At 44.1% G+C, this 16,367-nt stretch overlaps 2 protein-coding genes across 3 annotated transcripts in view; one reads left to right on the plus strand and one right to left on the minus strand.

Moving 5' to 3' along the window:
* Positions 1-421, plus strand: part of WWOX (WW domain containing oxidoreductase) — an 897,467-nt gene extending 897,046 nt beyond the window's left edge. The window contains exon 9 of the mRNA XM_031680862.2: positions 37-421. Within this exon, the coding sequence (XP_031536722.2) occupies positions 37-225 (189 nt within the window). The 3' untranslated portion in view covers positions 226-421. The remainder of the gene's footprint in view (positions 1-36) is intronic.
* Positions 422-662: 241 nt separating this feature from the next.
* The window catches only part of MAF (MAF bZIP transcription factor), a 343,813-nt gene continuing 328,108 nt past the window's right edge, over positions 663-16,367 (minus strand). For both annotated transcript variants that reach the window (XM_072967786.1, XM_072967785.1), the window contains one exon: positions 663-1,336. In XM_072967786.1, coding sequence (XP_072823887.1) covers positions 1,306-1,336 — 31 coding nt within the window. In that variant the 3' untranslated portion in view covers positions 663-1,305. The remainder of the gene's footprint in view (positions 1,337-16,367) is intronic.

Here is a 16,367-nt window from a genome sequence, read left to right on the forward strand (position 1 = left end):
CACATTTTCTTGTGGTCGTTTTTCTTTGATTTCCAGCAACAGGGAGCCGCCACCACTGTCTACTGTGCTGCTGCTCCGGAGCTGGAGGGCCTGGGAGGGATGTACTTCAACAACTGCTGCCGCTGCGTGCCCTCGACGGAGGCACAGAGCCAAGACACGGCCCGGGCCCTGTGGGCGCTCAGCGAGCGGCTGGTCCAGGAGGGGCTCGGCAGCCCGTCCGGCTGAGCGGGCGCTTCGGCGGGGGTCAGCACACATGCCCCGCGCCCTGTGTGTGCACGCGCGTCATTGCCAAGGCTGGACCCCTTCCAACTTACTGTCCTGGGGCTCTCCATGTCCCTCTGACCCCGATCCAGAGTAAAGAATGTAAGAGGAGTCACAACAGAGTGAAAAATGTTAAGTACCAATGGGAAGCAGGGAATTCTGGGGTTGGGTTAGGCGTGGGTCCCTCTGCTCCCCTGGTGATGGCCCGTTTGAAAGTGAACCTTGGTAGGTGGCAGGTTCTCTGTCTCACTGTAGAAGCACAGCCATTCTCACTCACTGTTTAGAACAGCCTGGTCCCCCCTGTCCCACCCCCCCACCACCACCGCCTCCTACGACCACACTGTAGTCAGGAGCTGGCTTTCTCCTGTTCAGGAAAGAAAAAGTCAATGTTTGCGTTCATCTAGGAGATAATTGTTTCATTCATCCTGATCAAGTCAGAGTGGGCTTGACAGCTGCTGGAGAGGAAACTCTCTGAATCTTGTTCCAGCCAAGATGGAGGTGACACTTACAGATCGGTGGAAGACACGTAACTGGAGGGTCGCAAAAGCACTGGTCCATGGACTCCCTTGCCAAAGCTATACAAAAGCGTCTTTAGAGAGTATAACAAACAAATTTTGCAACACATTCCCTAGATACCTTGGCAGGCAGGAAAGGAAGCATCGCACCCTTAAGAATAAACAGGATGTTTGGGGGATGGGGGATAAAAAGCTATTCATTCTTCACTAACAGTTTTAAGAAGCAGCCCGATCTCGGACCGAGGTTCACAACCCCTCAGTGCATCTGATTAGCATCCTCCTTCAGCTTCCTCTCGCTCCTCCCAACCTATGCTTAATAAAAGAACATGCTTGAATATGATCACCTGAAGTTGGTCGTTTCTTTAAAATGTTTTCAGTTTTGTTTTTTGTTTTGTTTCACTTTTTTTAGAAAAGAAATCTAGAGGAAAAATAAAGCGCTTCTTGTAGACGCCAGGAAAACACCATTCTTGTTTCTTCTCTGAGTTTGTTCTGTTTTTGTGCTTTGTGGCTGTCTGTGGGCCAAGTTGTCTCACGCAATGAGCATGCCAGCATCATATTTTCTGTGGAAGGAAGAGAGAGAAAGAAAAATGACTACTGTTTAATTTCACCATAAGAGGTTTTGTTATTACGTATTGCGGGTCATTTCAGTCCTCGATGGTTTGGTCCCCCTATAATGATCAAGTGCTTGGTGATTAGAGAACAGCTCTATGTCTGAGAATGGGGGTGGTTTCGAGGCTCTTTCCCACTCCTCCTGTTTCACGTACACCTTGGCTTCCAGGCCATTCCAGCAGGGATGCAAGCAAGTCCACTTTGGCAGGGTGGAGAGGATGCTTCTGCTAAAATACCAGGAAGGTGGGGGCAAGGCGTATGTGTCACTGTTCCTCCTCCCAACAAGGGCAGCTTCGGGCTAGACAACACCATGAATTTCTGGGCCTCTGACTCTGTGGTCAGTCAAACACCACTGCTTTCCAGTGGCCCATAGCCTGGCAATGTCCTCCCATCTGGCTATATTGCCCCTTAACAGAATCCTTATTGCCATAGCTCCTCTAAAACTCTGCATCAGATAGTGTCACTTTTCTGGTCCAAACCCTCCAGTGCTTCTGAGTTAGACTCCTTGCAAACAGGGCCATTGTAATCCTCCTCCCAGTCTCCACACCTCAGGTAGTCCTCTCTCTCACTAACTCTGGCCCTGGCTTTGTTTTGGCCATTCTGAAAAAGTGCTTGTGCATTGGGTCTCATCCTTTTTTGTCACTCCTTGGAACCCTGCAAACACCATCACATGAATGGGCTGGGCTGGCCTGCTGGGTGATGAGACACACATGGACATTCCCCAAACTGACATCAAGCTACCCATTAGATACATGAGGGAGGCCATCCCAGACTACGTAGCCCCAGCAGAGCCAACCCACATGAGAAGAAACTCTCCAGTCCACCCGGAGAGCTGCCAAAAAAAAAAAATGTTATTTTAAGCCACAGAGTTTCAGAATTACTTGTTACACAGCAAATGCTAACTGGTACAACCACTCATCTCACTGAGTAAAGTCCCCATTTTTTACCATAGCCTAGGAATTCTCCCATACTCTGGTCCCCAGCTAGCTCTCTGCTCTCACATTCTAGGCGTTTTCTCTTCACTCCCCATGCATAGCCACTCTAGCCCTCTTGTGCTCCTGAAATAAGCCAAGCATCCTTCCTGCTCAGGGACTTGGTATTTGCTGTTTCCTCTGCTGAACTGCTTTTCTTCCAGAGGCCTCCATGACTTCCTCCCACATTGCATTCCAGTTTCTGCTCCAACACAGCTCCCTTTCTGACAAGGTGACATTTTGGCCACTGCATTCACGGTGGGACTCCATCTGCCCACCCCTTACTTACCCTTTACTTCTCTCCACAACATTTAAAACTACTGGACACATTTTGTGTCTATTTAGTATATTTTTCTCTCGCACCACCTGTAATATAAACTCTATGAGATCGACCTGTTTTGTTCACAGCTGTGGACCCCATGCCTTGAACTTTTCCTGTCATACAGAAGGTGTTTAATAAACCACCATTGAAGGCAAGGACGATCCTTGGTGGCTGGACACTATGTTCTGAAGACAATTCCCATCACTATGAGAATGACCGTGAGCCATCCGCTGTGCTAGGTGGTCCACAAAATCACGTCTCATTTCTCACGCAACCACAGCCCTACCCCGCGGCCTCCTCTTCCCATCGCATGGATGCAGAACCTGAGGCCAAGAGGGTTTGTAATCTGCCATTGTCCACACAGCTTGTAAGTGGTGGAGCTGCAATTCACACCCAGGTCTGTTTCACCTCAGAGCCATGGCTAAGACGACATTGGAACATCACCAGCCAAGGTGATGTCCAAAGCATCAGAGAGAACCGGGGGAGCACCTGCTCCACCTCCTTGCGCTTTAAGGACTGATGCACTGTGCTGACTGATGGAGACGGATCCCGCATCAGGAGGTAAGACGAGGCGGGGGAGCTTGACAAGGGGAGGGGAGTCGTCCCCTCAGTCGAGAAGCTTCCTCAGCCAAACAGACTAAGCCTTCATACAATTATTCACTCAACAAACATGCACCGAGTGGCACACTGTGGACAAAGTTGAGGGGAACCCCACCCCTGCCGCCATAGTTCCAGCTATTAAAAAATGTTTACCTCTGGTCTCTAAGAGTCTTCACAGTGTACAACGTCCTAATTAGCTTCGTCAAAAGTTCTCTGTGTCACTTGATACACTGAGACCCCAGAACAAGAGCCAGGCCTCCTCTCACCCATTATGCCCCGAATCCACTCAGTCAGATACAGTCGGTCCCTGTGGGCCATTTCTCCTGCCAGACGCATCTTACTTCTTTGGCTAATTCTGTGGGGGACTTCCTGGACAGATGAGCAAGTGGGCGGCCTAAAGCCTCACTCCTTTTTGAGCGAATTCTAAGCCCGGAACCACTGCTGCTCACCATCTGTCGTGACGCAGGCATGTGTGTGGTATGTGCACACACACATGTAACATACATGTGTGTGGAGCATGCATAATAATAGTCTTATTCTACCCTCATCGCTACTCCTGGCAGATACAATTCACTGAACATCTATTATATGCCAGCTGCTGGTCCAGCCAAGTCACACCCATCTGCTTATTTTATGCTCAGACGATTAAACTGAGGTTTACAGAGACAAATGGACTCACCCACACACAGTCTCAGAGCTGGTGAGCAGCAGAGTGAATATCTGAATCCGGGTCTATCACCTTCAAGTCCACGGCATCCCAATGTTTAAGGGCGGCCTACAGACCAGCAGCATATGTGCAGTGAACTTTATACACTGGGTGAATCCTTCACAAAGCAAGGCTATTTGGCTTCCTGCCCAAACATGGAGTCTGATCCTCATCCTGGTGCCCTGTGTCCCAGATAAACTCTACACGTTGTTTCTGTACGTGCCGTTTACCCAGCAATACTGGCTTCCGCCCCTTGGACCTTTTCTCCTGTTCTGGTTGGAAGCAAGTCTGCACCCGGCCTCCTTTCCCTGGGTTGAGCCTCCATGGCTGGAGTTCTCCGCCACCGCCCTGGGGGGCCGCAGACTCTGCCTGGAAGACGGAGGGGGAGCTGGTGCCTCTGCCGTCATTTTCTGTTGAGCTGCTCTCTCCCTGTTTCTTTAAACCCCAAAGGCTGCCGGTTTCCACTTTCACGGCTGATTAAGGGAGACCTTTCTGCAACTTATCAATAGGAAACAAGAAAGGGAAGCATCCCCGGCAGTGACTGAAGCTGTGGCTTGTGGTTTTGCTCTTTAAAATGGGGTTATGGGTGGTTTTGTTTTGAACTTCGATGAAGGAGGCCTGATGACTTTCATTACGGTCAGCACTGGGCCAGAAAGCTGGGGCTGGGAGCATGGCTGCCCATGCTGGTCACTGGTGGGTACCGTTTTTAGAAGTTTACATTGAGAAACAAAAAAAAAAAATCACCTAAAATAGTCATGCTTTCCCTGTATGTTGACTTTCTGTGTCTTTGAACACATCCAAACTACTTTGGTTAAATTCATTTTAGAATACTAGTATCATGGAATATTACCCACACACTTCCTGAAAAAACTTCTCTGAATTCAACTGATGAGCTGATGTACGACTGAAAAAGGCAACTTTTAAAAGAAAAGGGAGAGGCTTTGCAGCAGCCTAGATGGACCGAGAGGTGATCACACTAAGTGGAGCGAGTCAGACAGAGAGAGACAAACCGTCTACGACCCTGCTTAGACGTGGAATCCAAAAGGAAATGTCACCAATGAACTTATTTGAAAACAGAAACAGATTCACAGACACAGAAAACAGACATGGTCACCAGCGGAGGCAGGAGGCAGGGAGGGCCAAATTAGGAGTTTGGAATTAGCAGACGCACGCTACTATGGTATACACAACAGACAAACAAGGCCCTACTGGACAGCAGAGGGAATTCTATTCAATAGCTCATTATAACTGATGTTGAAAAAGAATATGAAAGGAATATGTATAACTGAATCACCATGCTGCGCCCCAGAAACCAAGACAACATTGTAAATCAACTCTACTTCCATTAAAAAAAGAAAAAGACTCGAACACCACGATTCTAACAGAGATATTTTCATCCTGTTTATTACATTTCAAGTCTTCATACTATTTGGTTTTGTGCCCTTCTTTTATCACCCTCGCAATTAATTATCTTAGTCCTCAGTTTTCAGTTATTTTAATGGATACCTTGTATATCGCCTTGCTGGTGGGCGGTCATTTGGAAACTCCTACTGTGGGACACTTAGGTTGTGGCTAGCTTTTGCTGTTAGAACTAATGGCCCAATTAACACCTTTCTGCACACGGCTTTTTCCTTCTGTTTAGTCACCTCCTCAGCACGCATCTCCACCCCTGCAACTGTCGCGTCCATGAGCTCTTCCTTGAATTTTGCTGCGTATTTCCACGTGCTCTCTCTCTCCAAGGGTTACAACCAGCAGAAGGTACATGTTTTTAGGGTTTTTTTTTTTTTTAACAGCCTCATCAGCATTGGGTGTTGCTATTTAAAAAAAAATTTTTTTAACATATTTTAACTTCATATAGTCACAATCTATATCTATTTATATAAAATACTCCCAAGCAGCCAGGCTCCTTATTTAAAGTAGGAGCATTTTGTCTTTCATGTTCCCACTGGGCCAAGTTCACAATTTTAATTAGAGTGGAAATTCCAGGTGAGTCTACTTTCGGTTCAGGTAAGAAAAAAAATCAGTTCAGCCAGGCCACTACATCTTTACCAGATTGTTCCATCAGTCAGTGTCCTGCCTTTTGTTTCTTTGCTGTCACCAATCAGCATGACACGGACCCCATCTGAATGCCTTGCAAAGACCGAAACGGACACCCAAAGGTTCATTCAGTCTTACGTGTTTACCCCACTAGCTGAAGCGCTGTCTGCTTTTACAAAATGTGCCACACCACTCAGAAAGATTGTCTCGCTTCTGAGCTGCCCTGCTTCCAAGGCCATGCCCCACTGCATCTTAGGTGTAAGAGAATAAAAGCTCCTTTTAATTTTCGAAAAAGGTCTATGCAAATAGAGGATCTCCATCACTCATTCCGATTAAAGGGCTCCGTGCTTTCCTCCAGCTTCCCTGATTGTACTGTAGGTTCCTCACAGGCTTGTTCTTTTACTTTGGCATCATGGCACTTTCTCGTTTGATGCTGCCCACTCCGGAAGGAAGGAAGTCCACTTGGATAAAGTACCACCCCCTGAGCGCTTCCCAGTACTTTGTGCAAAAGTGCTGTTTTTGTTCCTTTGAATCTCACTAGTTTTGAATTAAATGCTACTGTCCCCTTTTCACCAATGACGACATTATTTCAATCCTGGGGCCACCACTTCCTGTGTGATGTTGTCCCAGTGATTTCACCTCTCTGAGCCGGTGCGTCCCGACCCCACTCCACACTCGGGGTGTCTCTTTCCCCTCCAATTTTCTCTCTCCCTTATTTTACTTCCTCTATACAAATTTATTTAGACTCCTCCAACCTGAACAAATGTGGATTCGTTAGTAATCGACCCTAATAAAGCTTTATTCTTTCTCTATATCCTTTATATACGACTTGTGAGATTGGTTCAGGGGGTTGAAAAAAAGGGCCAATCACTGTATTTAAATACAGTTAATCTTAGAAATAATTGATGAATAATTCCCTACAGAATGAATTGCTATTTGCTATCTTTATTAGAAAGTTAAAATGTATGCTCAGCATTTAAACTTGGGGGGAAAAATCAGAGAAACCAATATTGCCACAATCCCAGAAAGAAAACCCTTGTAAATATTCTGATATAGTCTCTTTCACTCTCTCTTTTTAAAAAATGCTTCTTAAAATTCACCTGTATCTTTTCAGTGTCAGTTTTACACAGTTGTGATTATACCCCATACAGTTATTTATACTGTAAACTAAATAAATTCTTGATACATGTTTTAATACCTTTATGACCCCGCATCCAGATATACCATTGTCACCTAATTGTTTTTTTCTTATTGGAGAGTTAAGTTTCTCCCATTAGCCTATTTCATTAATATAAGCAATGCTTTAGTAAATACATTTATGTAAGACTTGGGGGGACTAGTTTAGTTATTTCCATAACATGGATCCCCAAGAGGATGTCAGGTCAAACAACATGGGACTTTTTAAGATTCTGGGTACCTACAGTCAAGAGCCTTTTTCTGGACTGCCCACCTGGCTGGTTTGATCTCTTCCAAGAGTTTTGAGAAGTGCAGGTGTGTTTTTACTCACTTGCTTGTGACCCGTTTATTTTCCCCAGATCCTCTGCCTGTCTGTCTGGTGCCCGGCAGTGTTAATGTCACTCAGGGCCACCCGTTCAAGTTCCCGGGTGGAGAAAGCTCTCTGCCTCTGGACCCAAGACAGAAAAGCACAGGAGCTCTGTGTCAGCAAAATAAAACAGGCTGAATGCGAAAGAATCAGGCTAAACTTTGGGTCTGCTGGTTTGGCCAGCCTGTGAAGGTGGTATAGTGTTCATTGTTCAGCTGCCTAAGGACCTACTGAGAAAGTTTGAAGACTTTCTTGGCTGCGATGGTAAATGTTCAGAATTCTCGGCTGGGTTTGCTGAGATAGGACTTGCCCTTCGACTGGGTCCTGGGCAGTTTCACCTGGTGTGGCCTGGATCTGAAGGACTCGACGCGGAAGCCCTTGGCTTTCCCCTTGTACTAGTGGCCACCTCCAAATTCATTCCAGGGACAGAGGTTAAGCAGCTCCTCCCCCAGGTGACTTAGTCAGACCATCCTGTTTCTGGAACAAGATTCCAGAATCGTCTAGAAGCCTGCATAACCCTCCCTAAATATTCCCAGAGCCTTCAAGGCTTCAGCACTCCTAAAACACAGACGTAAAGGACATGGGAAAAAACAACACACATACATCTAAGTGTGTGTATATATATGAAATCACAGTATAACAATCAGTATCATTAGTGATAATAAGTACTGTTTAAAATAGAAGATTAAGATAAATAAAATCACAATGAAAATTATTAATAACACAAACCAGACCCTTTGACCTAGAAATGCAAGTTCTAAATTTTAGAATTCTAAAGGAGGGCAGTTCTACCATCCTGCACAGATGACGGAGTGTATGTAATTGTGTGTGTGTGTGTGTGTGTGTGTGTGTGTGCACGCACGCGCACGCATGCGCACGCACGCATGCTCGTGTCAGGGGTTCTGGAATTCAAAAACGCCGTTAACATACTAAGGGATCTGAGAAGTACTGTTCTTAACAACAAATAATTTAACTCTGTTTCATTTCAAACTCTTTGAACAGAGGCCACTGCTTTTTTGTTTTGTTTTGTTTTGTTTAAGATACCCCTTTTTGAACTGAAACACTACTATCCTCCAGGACACAGAGAAATGTTTTTCTTAAAGCAATAATAATTATTAGTAATAATAATATTTATTATTAGAATAAACTGAGATCATCTTAAATGTCCAACAGTCGGGGTCAGGGCTCTCAGATTACCACGATGTTGTGGAGGAAATTTAATTGACCGAGTGATGTCTTTTTAACACATTAGGTGAAAATTGAAGGTTATGAGAGAGTTAGTTGGGTATGATCCTCATAAAAACAAATATATATCTGTGTTTCTGTGCATATAAATGATGTGTCGAGAGAGACAGAAATGTAAGGTGTTACTAATGGTCATCTCTGGGCAGAGGAAATGTTGCTGACTTTTTTTTCCCTTAGGTTTACCTGCATTTCCTGAATTTTTACAATGAATGTATGCCCGATCACATTTTAAAAAGTGAAAGTTACAAAAACAAAGGCAGAACATGCCAGTGCTTGTCAAACGTGCCCCGCTCGCTGCCTCTCTAAGCGTCCTCGCACAGCTGTGGGCTGACTCGAGTCCAGTAATTGATCCTCCAGAAGGTTCTCTCGGGCTCACACACTGACACCAACGGAACGGCTTTCAAGTTTCACAGGAGCAGAGCAGCAGCGGCATCACACAAAGAAAAGTACATTTGAAAAATAAAACACCAGGTAGATTATTCTGGGTCACTTCGTAGTTGTAGGTAACTGGTGGTTGTCGGAATTACACCCTTCTTGCTGTGTGTGGACAAACACCACCTCCCTGTGCCTTGAGCCAGGTGAGTTTTCAACAACAGCCTTTCCTCCGCTGCAGTTTGACGTGCAGCCAAGGTTGGAGTAACTCTCACCTCTCCACCTCAATGGACTCGTGTTAACCTCCGGCTCCTGCAGGACCCAGACCAGGGGTGTAGGCCAAGTCCCTTTCCACTTTTCGTTTTATTATTGCTTGCTAGAAGTTTGAACTAAATGATAAACGAAAGTATTGATTTTGTTTATCTATTTGATCCTTGCTAATGTAACGTTTTAAGAAAACACGTTGTTAGAAAAGTTGTATGTCTTATGTTATTCTAAGTAAATGCACGTATCATAAAACCTTAAAAGAAATATTTACACATAAAAATATCTGCAGTGGTACTGTAACTATCGAGTAGAGAGAGATCCTAGGTGCAGACAACAACTTCTTTTTTGGGAACATGGATGGTAACTGATTATTCTGGACTTAACATTTTTTTCTCCTCGCAGCAGAAGGAGTTCTAAAAGGGATGTTTATAGCCATACCAGATTATCTCAGGAAACTAGAAAAATCTCAAATAACCCTCACCTCACACCTAAAGCAACTAGAGAAAGAAGAACAAACAAAACCCACAGTCAGTAGAAGGCAAGAAATCATAAAGATCAGAGCAGAAATACATGAAACATAGAGACTTAAAAAACAATAGAAAAGATCAATGAAACTAAAATCTGGTCTTTGAAAAGATAAACAAAATTTATGCACAAGATTCATCAAGAATAAAAAGGAGAGGGCCCAAATCAATAGCATCAGAAATGAAAATGGAGAGGTTACAACTGCCTCCAGAGAAATACAAAGGATCATAAGAGACTACAATGAACAACTGTACCCCTAGAATAAAAGGGGCAACCTAGAGAAAATGGACAAATTCTTAGAAAGATATCATCCCCCAAGCCTGAACCAGGAAGAAGTAGAAAATATGAACAGTATAGCACAGGGAACGATACTCAATATCTCATAGCAACTTACGGTTAAAAAGAATATGAAAACAAATATACTTATGGTCCTACATGACTGAAGTCTTGTGCTGTACACCAGAAATTGACACAACATTGTAAGCTGACTATGCTTCAGCAAAAATATATTTAGAAAAAGACAATATGAACAGACCAATTACCAAATCAATTACTGAAATTGAATAAGTAATTAAAAAACTCCCCCCAAACAAAGTCCAGGATCATATGGCTTCACAGGTGAATTCTACCAAACACTTAGAAGAGAAGAGTTAAGACCTATCCTTTTGAAACTATTCCAAAAAATTGCAGAGAAAGGAACACTTCGAAATTCATCCTATGAGGCCACTATCACCCTGGTATCAAAACCAGACAAAGATATCACACACACAAAAAAAATTTATGGGTCATTATCACTGATGAACATAGATGCAAAAATTCTCAACAAAATACTAGCAAACTGAATTCAACAATCCTTAAAAGGATTATACACTATAATCAGTGGGATTTATCCCAGGGATACAAGGATTTTTCAATATGTGCAAATCAATCAATGTGATATATCAAGTTACAAACAAGAATAAAAACCATATGGTCATTTCAATAAATGCAAAAAAAGCTTTTGATAAAATTCAACATCCGTTATAATAAAACCTCTCCAAAAGGTGGGCACAGAGGAGACATACCTCAACATAACAAAGGCCATATATGACAAACCCACAGCTAACATCAAACTCAATGGTGAAAAGCTAAACTCATTCCCTATAAGATCAGGAACAAGACAAAGATGCCCACTCTTGCCACTTTTGTTCAACGTAATTTTGGGAGTCCTAGACATAGTAATCAGAGAAGAAAAAGAAATTAAAGAAATTCAAACTGAAAAGGAAGAAGTAAAACTGTCCCTGTTTGCAGATGACATGATACTATACATAGAAAACCCTAAAGACACAATCAGAAAACTCCTAGAGCTCTCAATGAATTCAGAAAAGTAACAGGGTACAAAATTAATACACAGAAATCTGTTGCATTTCTATACACTAGCAACTATCAGAAAGAGAAATGAAGGGAAACAATTCCATTTACCATCACAGCAAAAACAATAAAATAAGTAGGAATAAACTTACCTAAGGAGGCAACAGACCAGTACTCCAAAAACTGTAAGATGCTGATGAAAGAAATTGAAGATGACAAAAACAGATGGCGTGATATACTATGATCTTGGGCTAGAAGAATCAATATTGTTAAAATGACCATACTACCCAAGGCAATCTACAGATTCTACTAATGGCATTTTTCACAGAACTAGAATAAATAATTTAAAAATCTGTATGGAAACACAAAAGGCCCCAAATAGCATCTTGAGAAAGAAGAATAGAGTTGGATGAATCATACACCCTGACTTCAGACTATACTACAAAGATACAGTAATCAAAACAGTGTGGTTCTGGCACAAAAACAGACACATAGATCAATGGAACAGGATAGAGAGCCCAGAAATAAGCCCACACACTTACGGTCAATTAATCTATGACAAAGGAGACAAGAATATATAATGAAGAGTAAGTAGTGCTGGGAAAACTGGACAGCTACATGTAGAAGAGTGCAAATAGAACATGGTCGAACATCATACACAAACAGAAACTCAAAATGGATTAAAGACCTAAATATAAGACCAGATACTATTAAACTCCTAGATTAAAACATAGGCAGAACACTCTTTGACATAAATCATAGCAATATTTCTGGGGGACCCATATCCTAAATTAATGGATACAAAAGCAAAAATAAACAAATGGGACTTGATTAAACTTAAAAAAGCTTTTACATGGCAAAGGAAACCATAAACAAAACAAAAAGACAACCTATGGACAGACAGGGAGAAAATATTTGCAAATGATGCAACTGACAGGGTTTAATTTCCAAAATGTACAAACAGCTCATATAACTCAATATCAAACAAACAAACAAACAAACAAACCCACCCAATCAAAAAATGGACAGAAGAACTAAATAGACACTTTCCCAAAGAAGACATAGAGATGGCCAATAGGTACACGAAAAGATGCTCAACATCACCAATCTTCAGGGAAATGCAAATCAAAACTATAATGAGGTATCATCTCACACCAGTCAGAATGGGCATCATTCAAAAGTGCACAAATAATAAATGCTGGAGGGGCTGTGGAGAAAAGAGAACCTTTCGACCCTGTTGATGGGAGTATAAATTGGTGCAGCCACTATGGAAAACAGTATGAAATTTCCCTCAAAAAACTAAAACTGGAGTTACCACATGATCCAGCAGTCCCACTCCTGGGCATATAGCCAAGAAAACTCTAATTTGAAAAGACGCATTCACCACAATGTTCACAGCAGCACTATTTACAATAGCCAAGACATGAAAGCAACCTAAATGTCCATCGGCAGATGACTGGATGAAGAAGTTGTGTGTGTGTGTGTGTGTTGGAATACTACTCAACCATAAAAAAGAATGAAATAATGCCATTTGCAGCAACATGGATGGACCTAAACATTATCATACTAAATGAAATAAATCAAAGACAAATACCATATATCGCTTATATGTGGAATCTAAAAAAATGATACAAATGAACTTATTTACAAAATGGAAATAGACTCACATTGAAAACAAACGTATGGGTACCAAAGGGGAAAGGGTGGGGAGAGATGAATTAGGAGTTTGGGATTAATAGATACACAATTATATGTAAAATAGATAAACAATAAGGTTCTACTCTATAGCACAGGGAACCATATTCAATATCTTGTAATACCCTATAATGGAAAAGAATCTGAAAAATAATATATATATGTGTGTGTATAACTGAATTACTATGCTGTACGCCTGAAACTAACACAACATTGCAAATCAACAAAACTTCACTTAAAAAAAATTTTTCCCCAAGTTTTGTGACCTATTTGAGAAGAAAGGATTCAAAGTACAGCATCTAGAAAGAAAATACGAATAACTAAGAAAAATACCAAAATAATTCATCCACCCACTATCAGTCTAAATAAGAACCAGATCAGTGTGATACCCTGATACCAGCACCATAAGCTTCATGAATAAAATCCAGGGGACATGGCTTTACCAGATCTCACTCTGACTTTTACTTTCAGGACAGGGAGATGAGCTGCTAGTTCTCAAGGTCTGGGGTTTTGGAGAGTGTAACTTCACCAACTGGCCTGAGTGCACTTCTGCAAGTATAAGTTTTCAGACTGGTTTTCGTGACTCCTGAGAGCCTGCCCAGGCTCTCCACTGGCTCATGCGCTTTGCACTGGTTTGTGTCTTTGATTGTTTCCTTTCCAACGATACACAAAGACGGGCATGAGAAGGGGCAGAGAAGGGCCCTCCACCCATACTGGCTGTGGTTGAACGTGCGAATGTTTCTCTGAGGGTTCCATGTAGGCGGAGTTACAAGGCAATTTGCTGTGGGGGACAAATGAACTGGGGCCAGTGGCGGGGCAGGGCAGTGGGGTGGGGTGGGGTTGGCACTGGGAGGTCCCTCTCAGGGCTTCTGCCACTTATATGGCAGCTGGAGCAGGGGATCATTTACCCTCACTCTGATGAGAACAGTACCCCCTGGAGTTGTGCAAAGTGGACCCCGGTTTCTCCTTCCAGCAACTTCAGGCTGGACCTAAAACGGGGCAGGGTGAGTCACGCAGAGTTGGGCATTCCCTGACAGCGGGGCGATCAAGAAGAACAACAAGATTCTTGGAGAAAGAATAGAATGCAATAGAAAAGAGCCCAAGCAGGCGCATTCTGGCCCCCTCCCCGTCCATCCAGCTCCATGATCCCCATGCTCTGCCCGCCTGTCGGAGATCTGAGTGATACCCTGGGCACAGGGACTGGCGAAGACAAAGCCCTCAGTCAGGACCTGGTCCATAGAAGTTAGTACGTGTCATTTTAAACTCCTCCTCTTTGGACCAGAACGACTCTCCTGCCCCTGGGAAACAGGGTTTGATGAGGCCACAGAAACAGCAGTGACAGTTACACAGCTGTCAGTAGACGGCCCTGTGGGTGCCCAGCGCCCACTGAGAGGACAGCCATTTGGCCGGGTGTCTCCCTGATGGCCCGTTAATGAGCTGTCCGGTCCCCACATCTGCAGTTAGAGCTCCCTTTCTGCCGTCCGTGGAATTCACTCTGCACTTTGAGGGGGCTGCCTGCCCTGGCAGAGAGCACAGAAGCCATGAAAGTGTCAGGAAATTATGAACAGCTCAAAGCCGGGGGCCGGTAGTTCTGAGCTGGGCAGTGATGGGGGACTACTGGTGCAGCGTGTAGGCTGCTTAATACCTCCATCCATCTGTGGAGAGGGGAGTGAGGACAAGGCAAACAGACTTGCGGATCGGCTAGATGCTGGGGTCCTGGGGCTGCCAACTGAGCCATCAGAGGGATGGCCAGCGGGCAAAGGCATGGCATGGCCCAAAAGGGACTCCGACTCTCCATTTCACAGTCAGAGGTGCTAGGTTTTCTCCTAAACTTGTGGTGAGATAGGCCCTCAATTCACCTTTTCACAGAATGAGCTGATTTCTGGGGCTCTGAGCTGGAAACAGCCTGCGTATTAACTCTGTTTTCACAGGCCTTCTGCATGTGGTGTTAGCACATAGTCCTACTATCTAATTAAAAGGGACTCTTATCAACTTGTAGAATAAGTGCTTATGGGAAGAAAATTATAACAAAAACACGACACCGCATTCTCCGTTCTGAAGAGATAAACATCAGTCATCCAGGGAGAACATTAGCATTTAATCCTGTGCTTGCTGGCTCACCCTGCAGAGAAGTCCTTACTTTGAGAAATATCCCTTGTTCTTATACAGTGAACTTTCGAGAACCGAACTGCACAGAACCTTTCCGAGGAATGGATATAGGAGGAGGTAATGACAAGGGAAGCTCTTTCCAGCTCCCTGATTTGGCCACGACTTCTGTCCTCTGTTCTGGCCAAGGTGGGCGGCTTCTGTGGGTACCACCGGCAGTGGCAGAAAGAACACACAGGTGGTCCCGGTACCTAAGGGGGAAGTGCGGGCTCCGAGCATGGGCCATCCCCGTCCTGTGCCCCGGGCTAGGCATCAGGGATGGGACACCTAACCGGAACTTGCCTTGCTGCAAACTGAGCTATGCTTTGTTTTACCATCTTCAAAATTAAACTTTGAAGAGGGCCGCGATGCTGGGAAACCTCGTGGCACGATGGGATAAGCATGGGCCAAATCCTGGTTTGAGAGCTGAGCAAGAAATGATGCCACTGACTGCAAAGCCCAGCTGGAAACGCCCACTGCATGTGGGTGCTTTTCACGGTGAAGAAGTCACTCAAGCCTGGGACAGTGCTTAACACAGGCTTGCAATGGGTATTACTTTCCCATCCCAGAGGGTCCTTTCTGAACCTAACATTCTAAGGTTATATCCAAACTTTCCTGGACAGACTGGACTTATTTCACAGCAAGATGGGCCGCTGAGATCCTTGGGTGTCCTTTTACTTGGGGGCGAAGTCAAGCGCACACACCTCCCCTCCGGAAAGTCTTTTTCTAATGCCCTAGGGGAGGGCTGGGATGTTTCTTTGCCCCAAATTGACAATTGTCGCTTGTCTAAAACTGGCTGCAGTTTGTCAGGCTGGTCTGGTTCAAATATCTATTTTAAAAATCATCCAAAAAGCAAATGAAGATAAGAAATGTCATGTTCTTTTGTGTAGTCACATTAGTTTGGCCTCTGGAAAAATGGGGGAAAATAGCTTCCAGGCAGAAGAACAGGAAGAGGCAAGGCACTGTCACCGGCTGGATGCTAAATCCAGAGCCACCGCCCCCCCCCCCGGCTTGCTGTTTGCCAGCGGGCTCTCTGGGACAGGATACTGATGTCCCCAAAGCCCAGCACCGGGGGCGGACTATTTAATGACCTGAGTGAGGACAGCGGAGGGAGAGGCTGCCATTTGGGTTTTAATGACCCGGTTTCTAAAGTGAAAGTGCGTTCGTGCCGAATTTTATCTTCTAAGCTAATATCAGAAATGCA

This window comes from Vicugna pacos, chromosome 9, assembly GCF_048564905.1.
Source record: "Vicugna pacos chromosome 9, VicPac4, whole genome shotgun sequence".
Lineage (NCBI taxonomy): Eukaryota > Metazoa > Chordata > Mammalia > Artiodactyla > Camelidae > Vicugna > Vicugna pacos.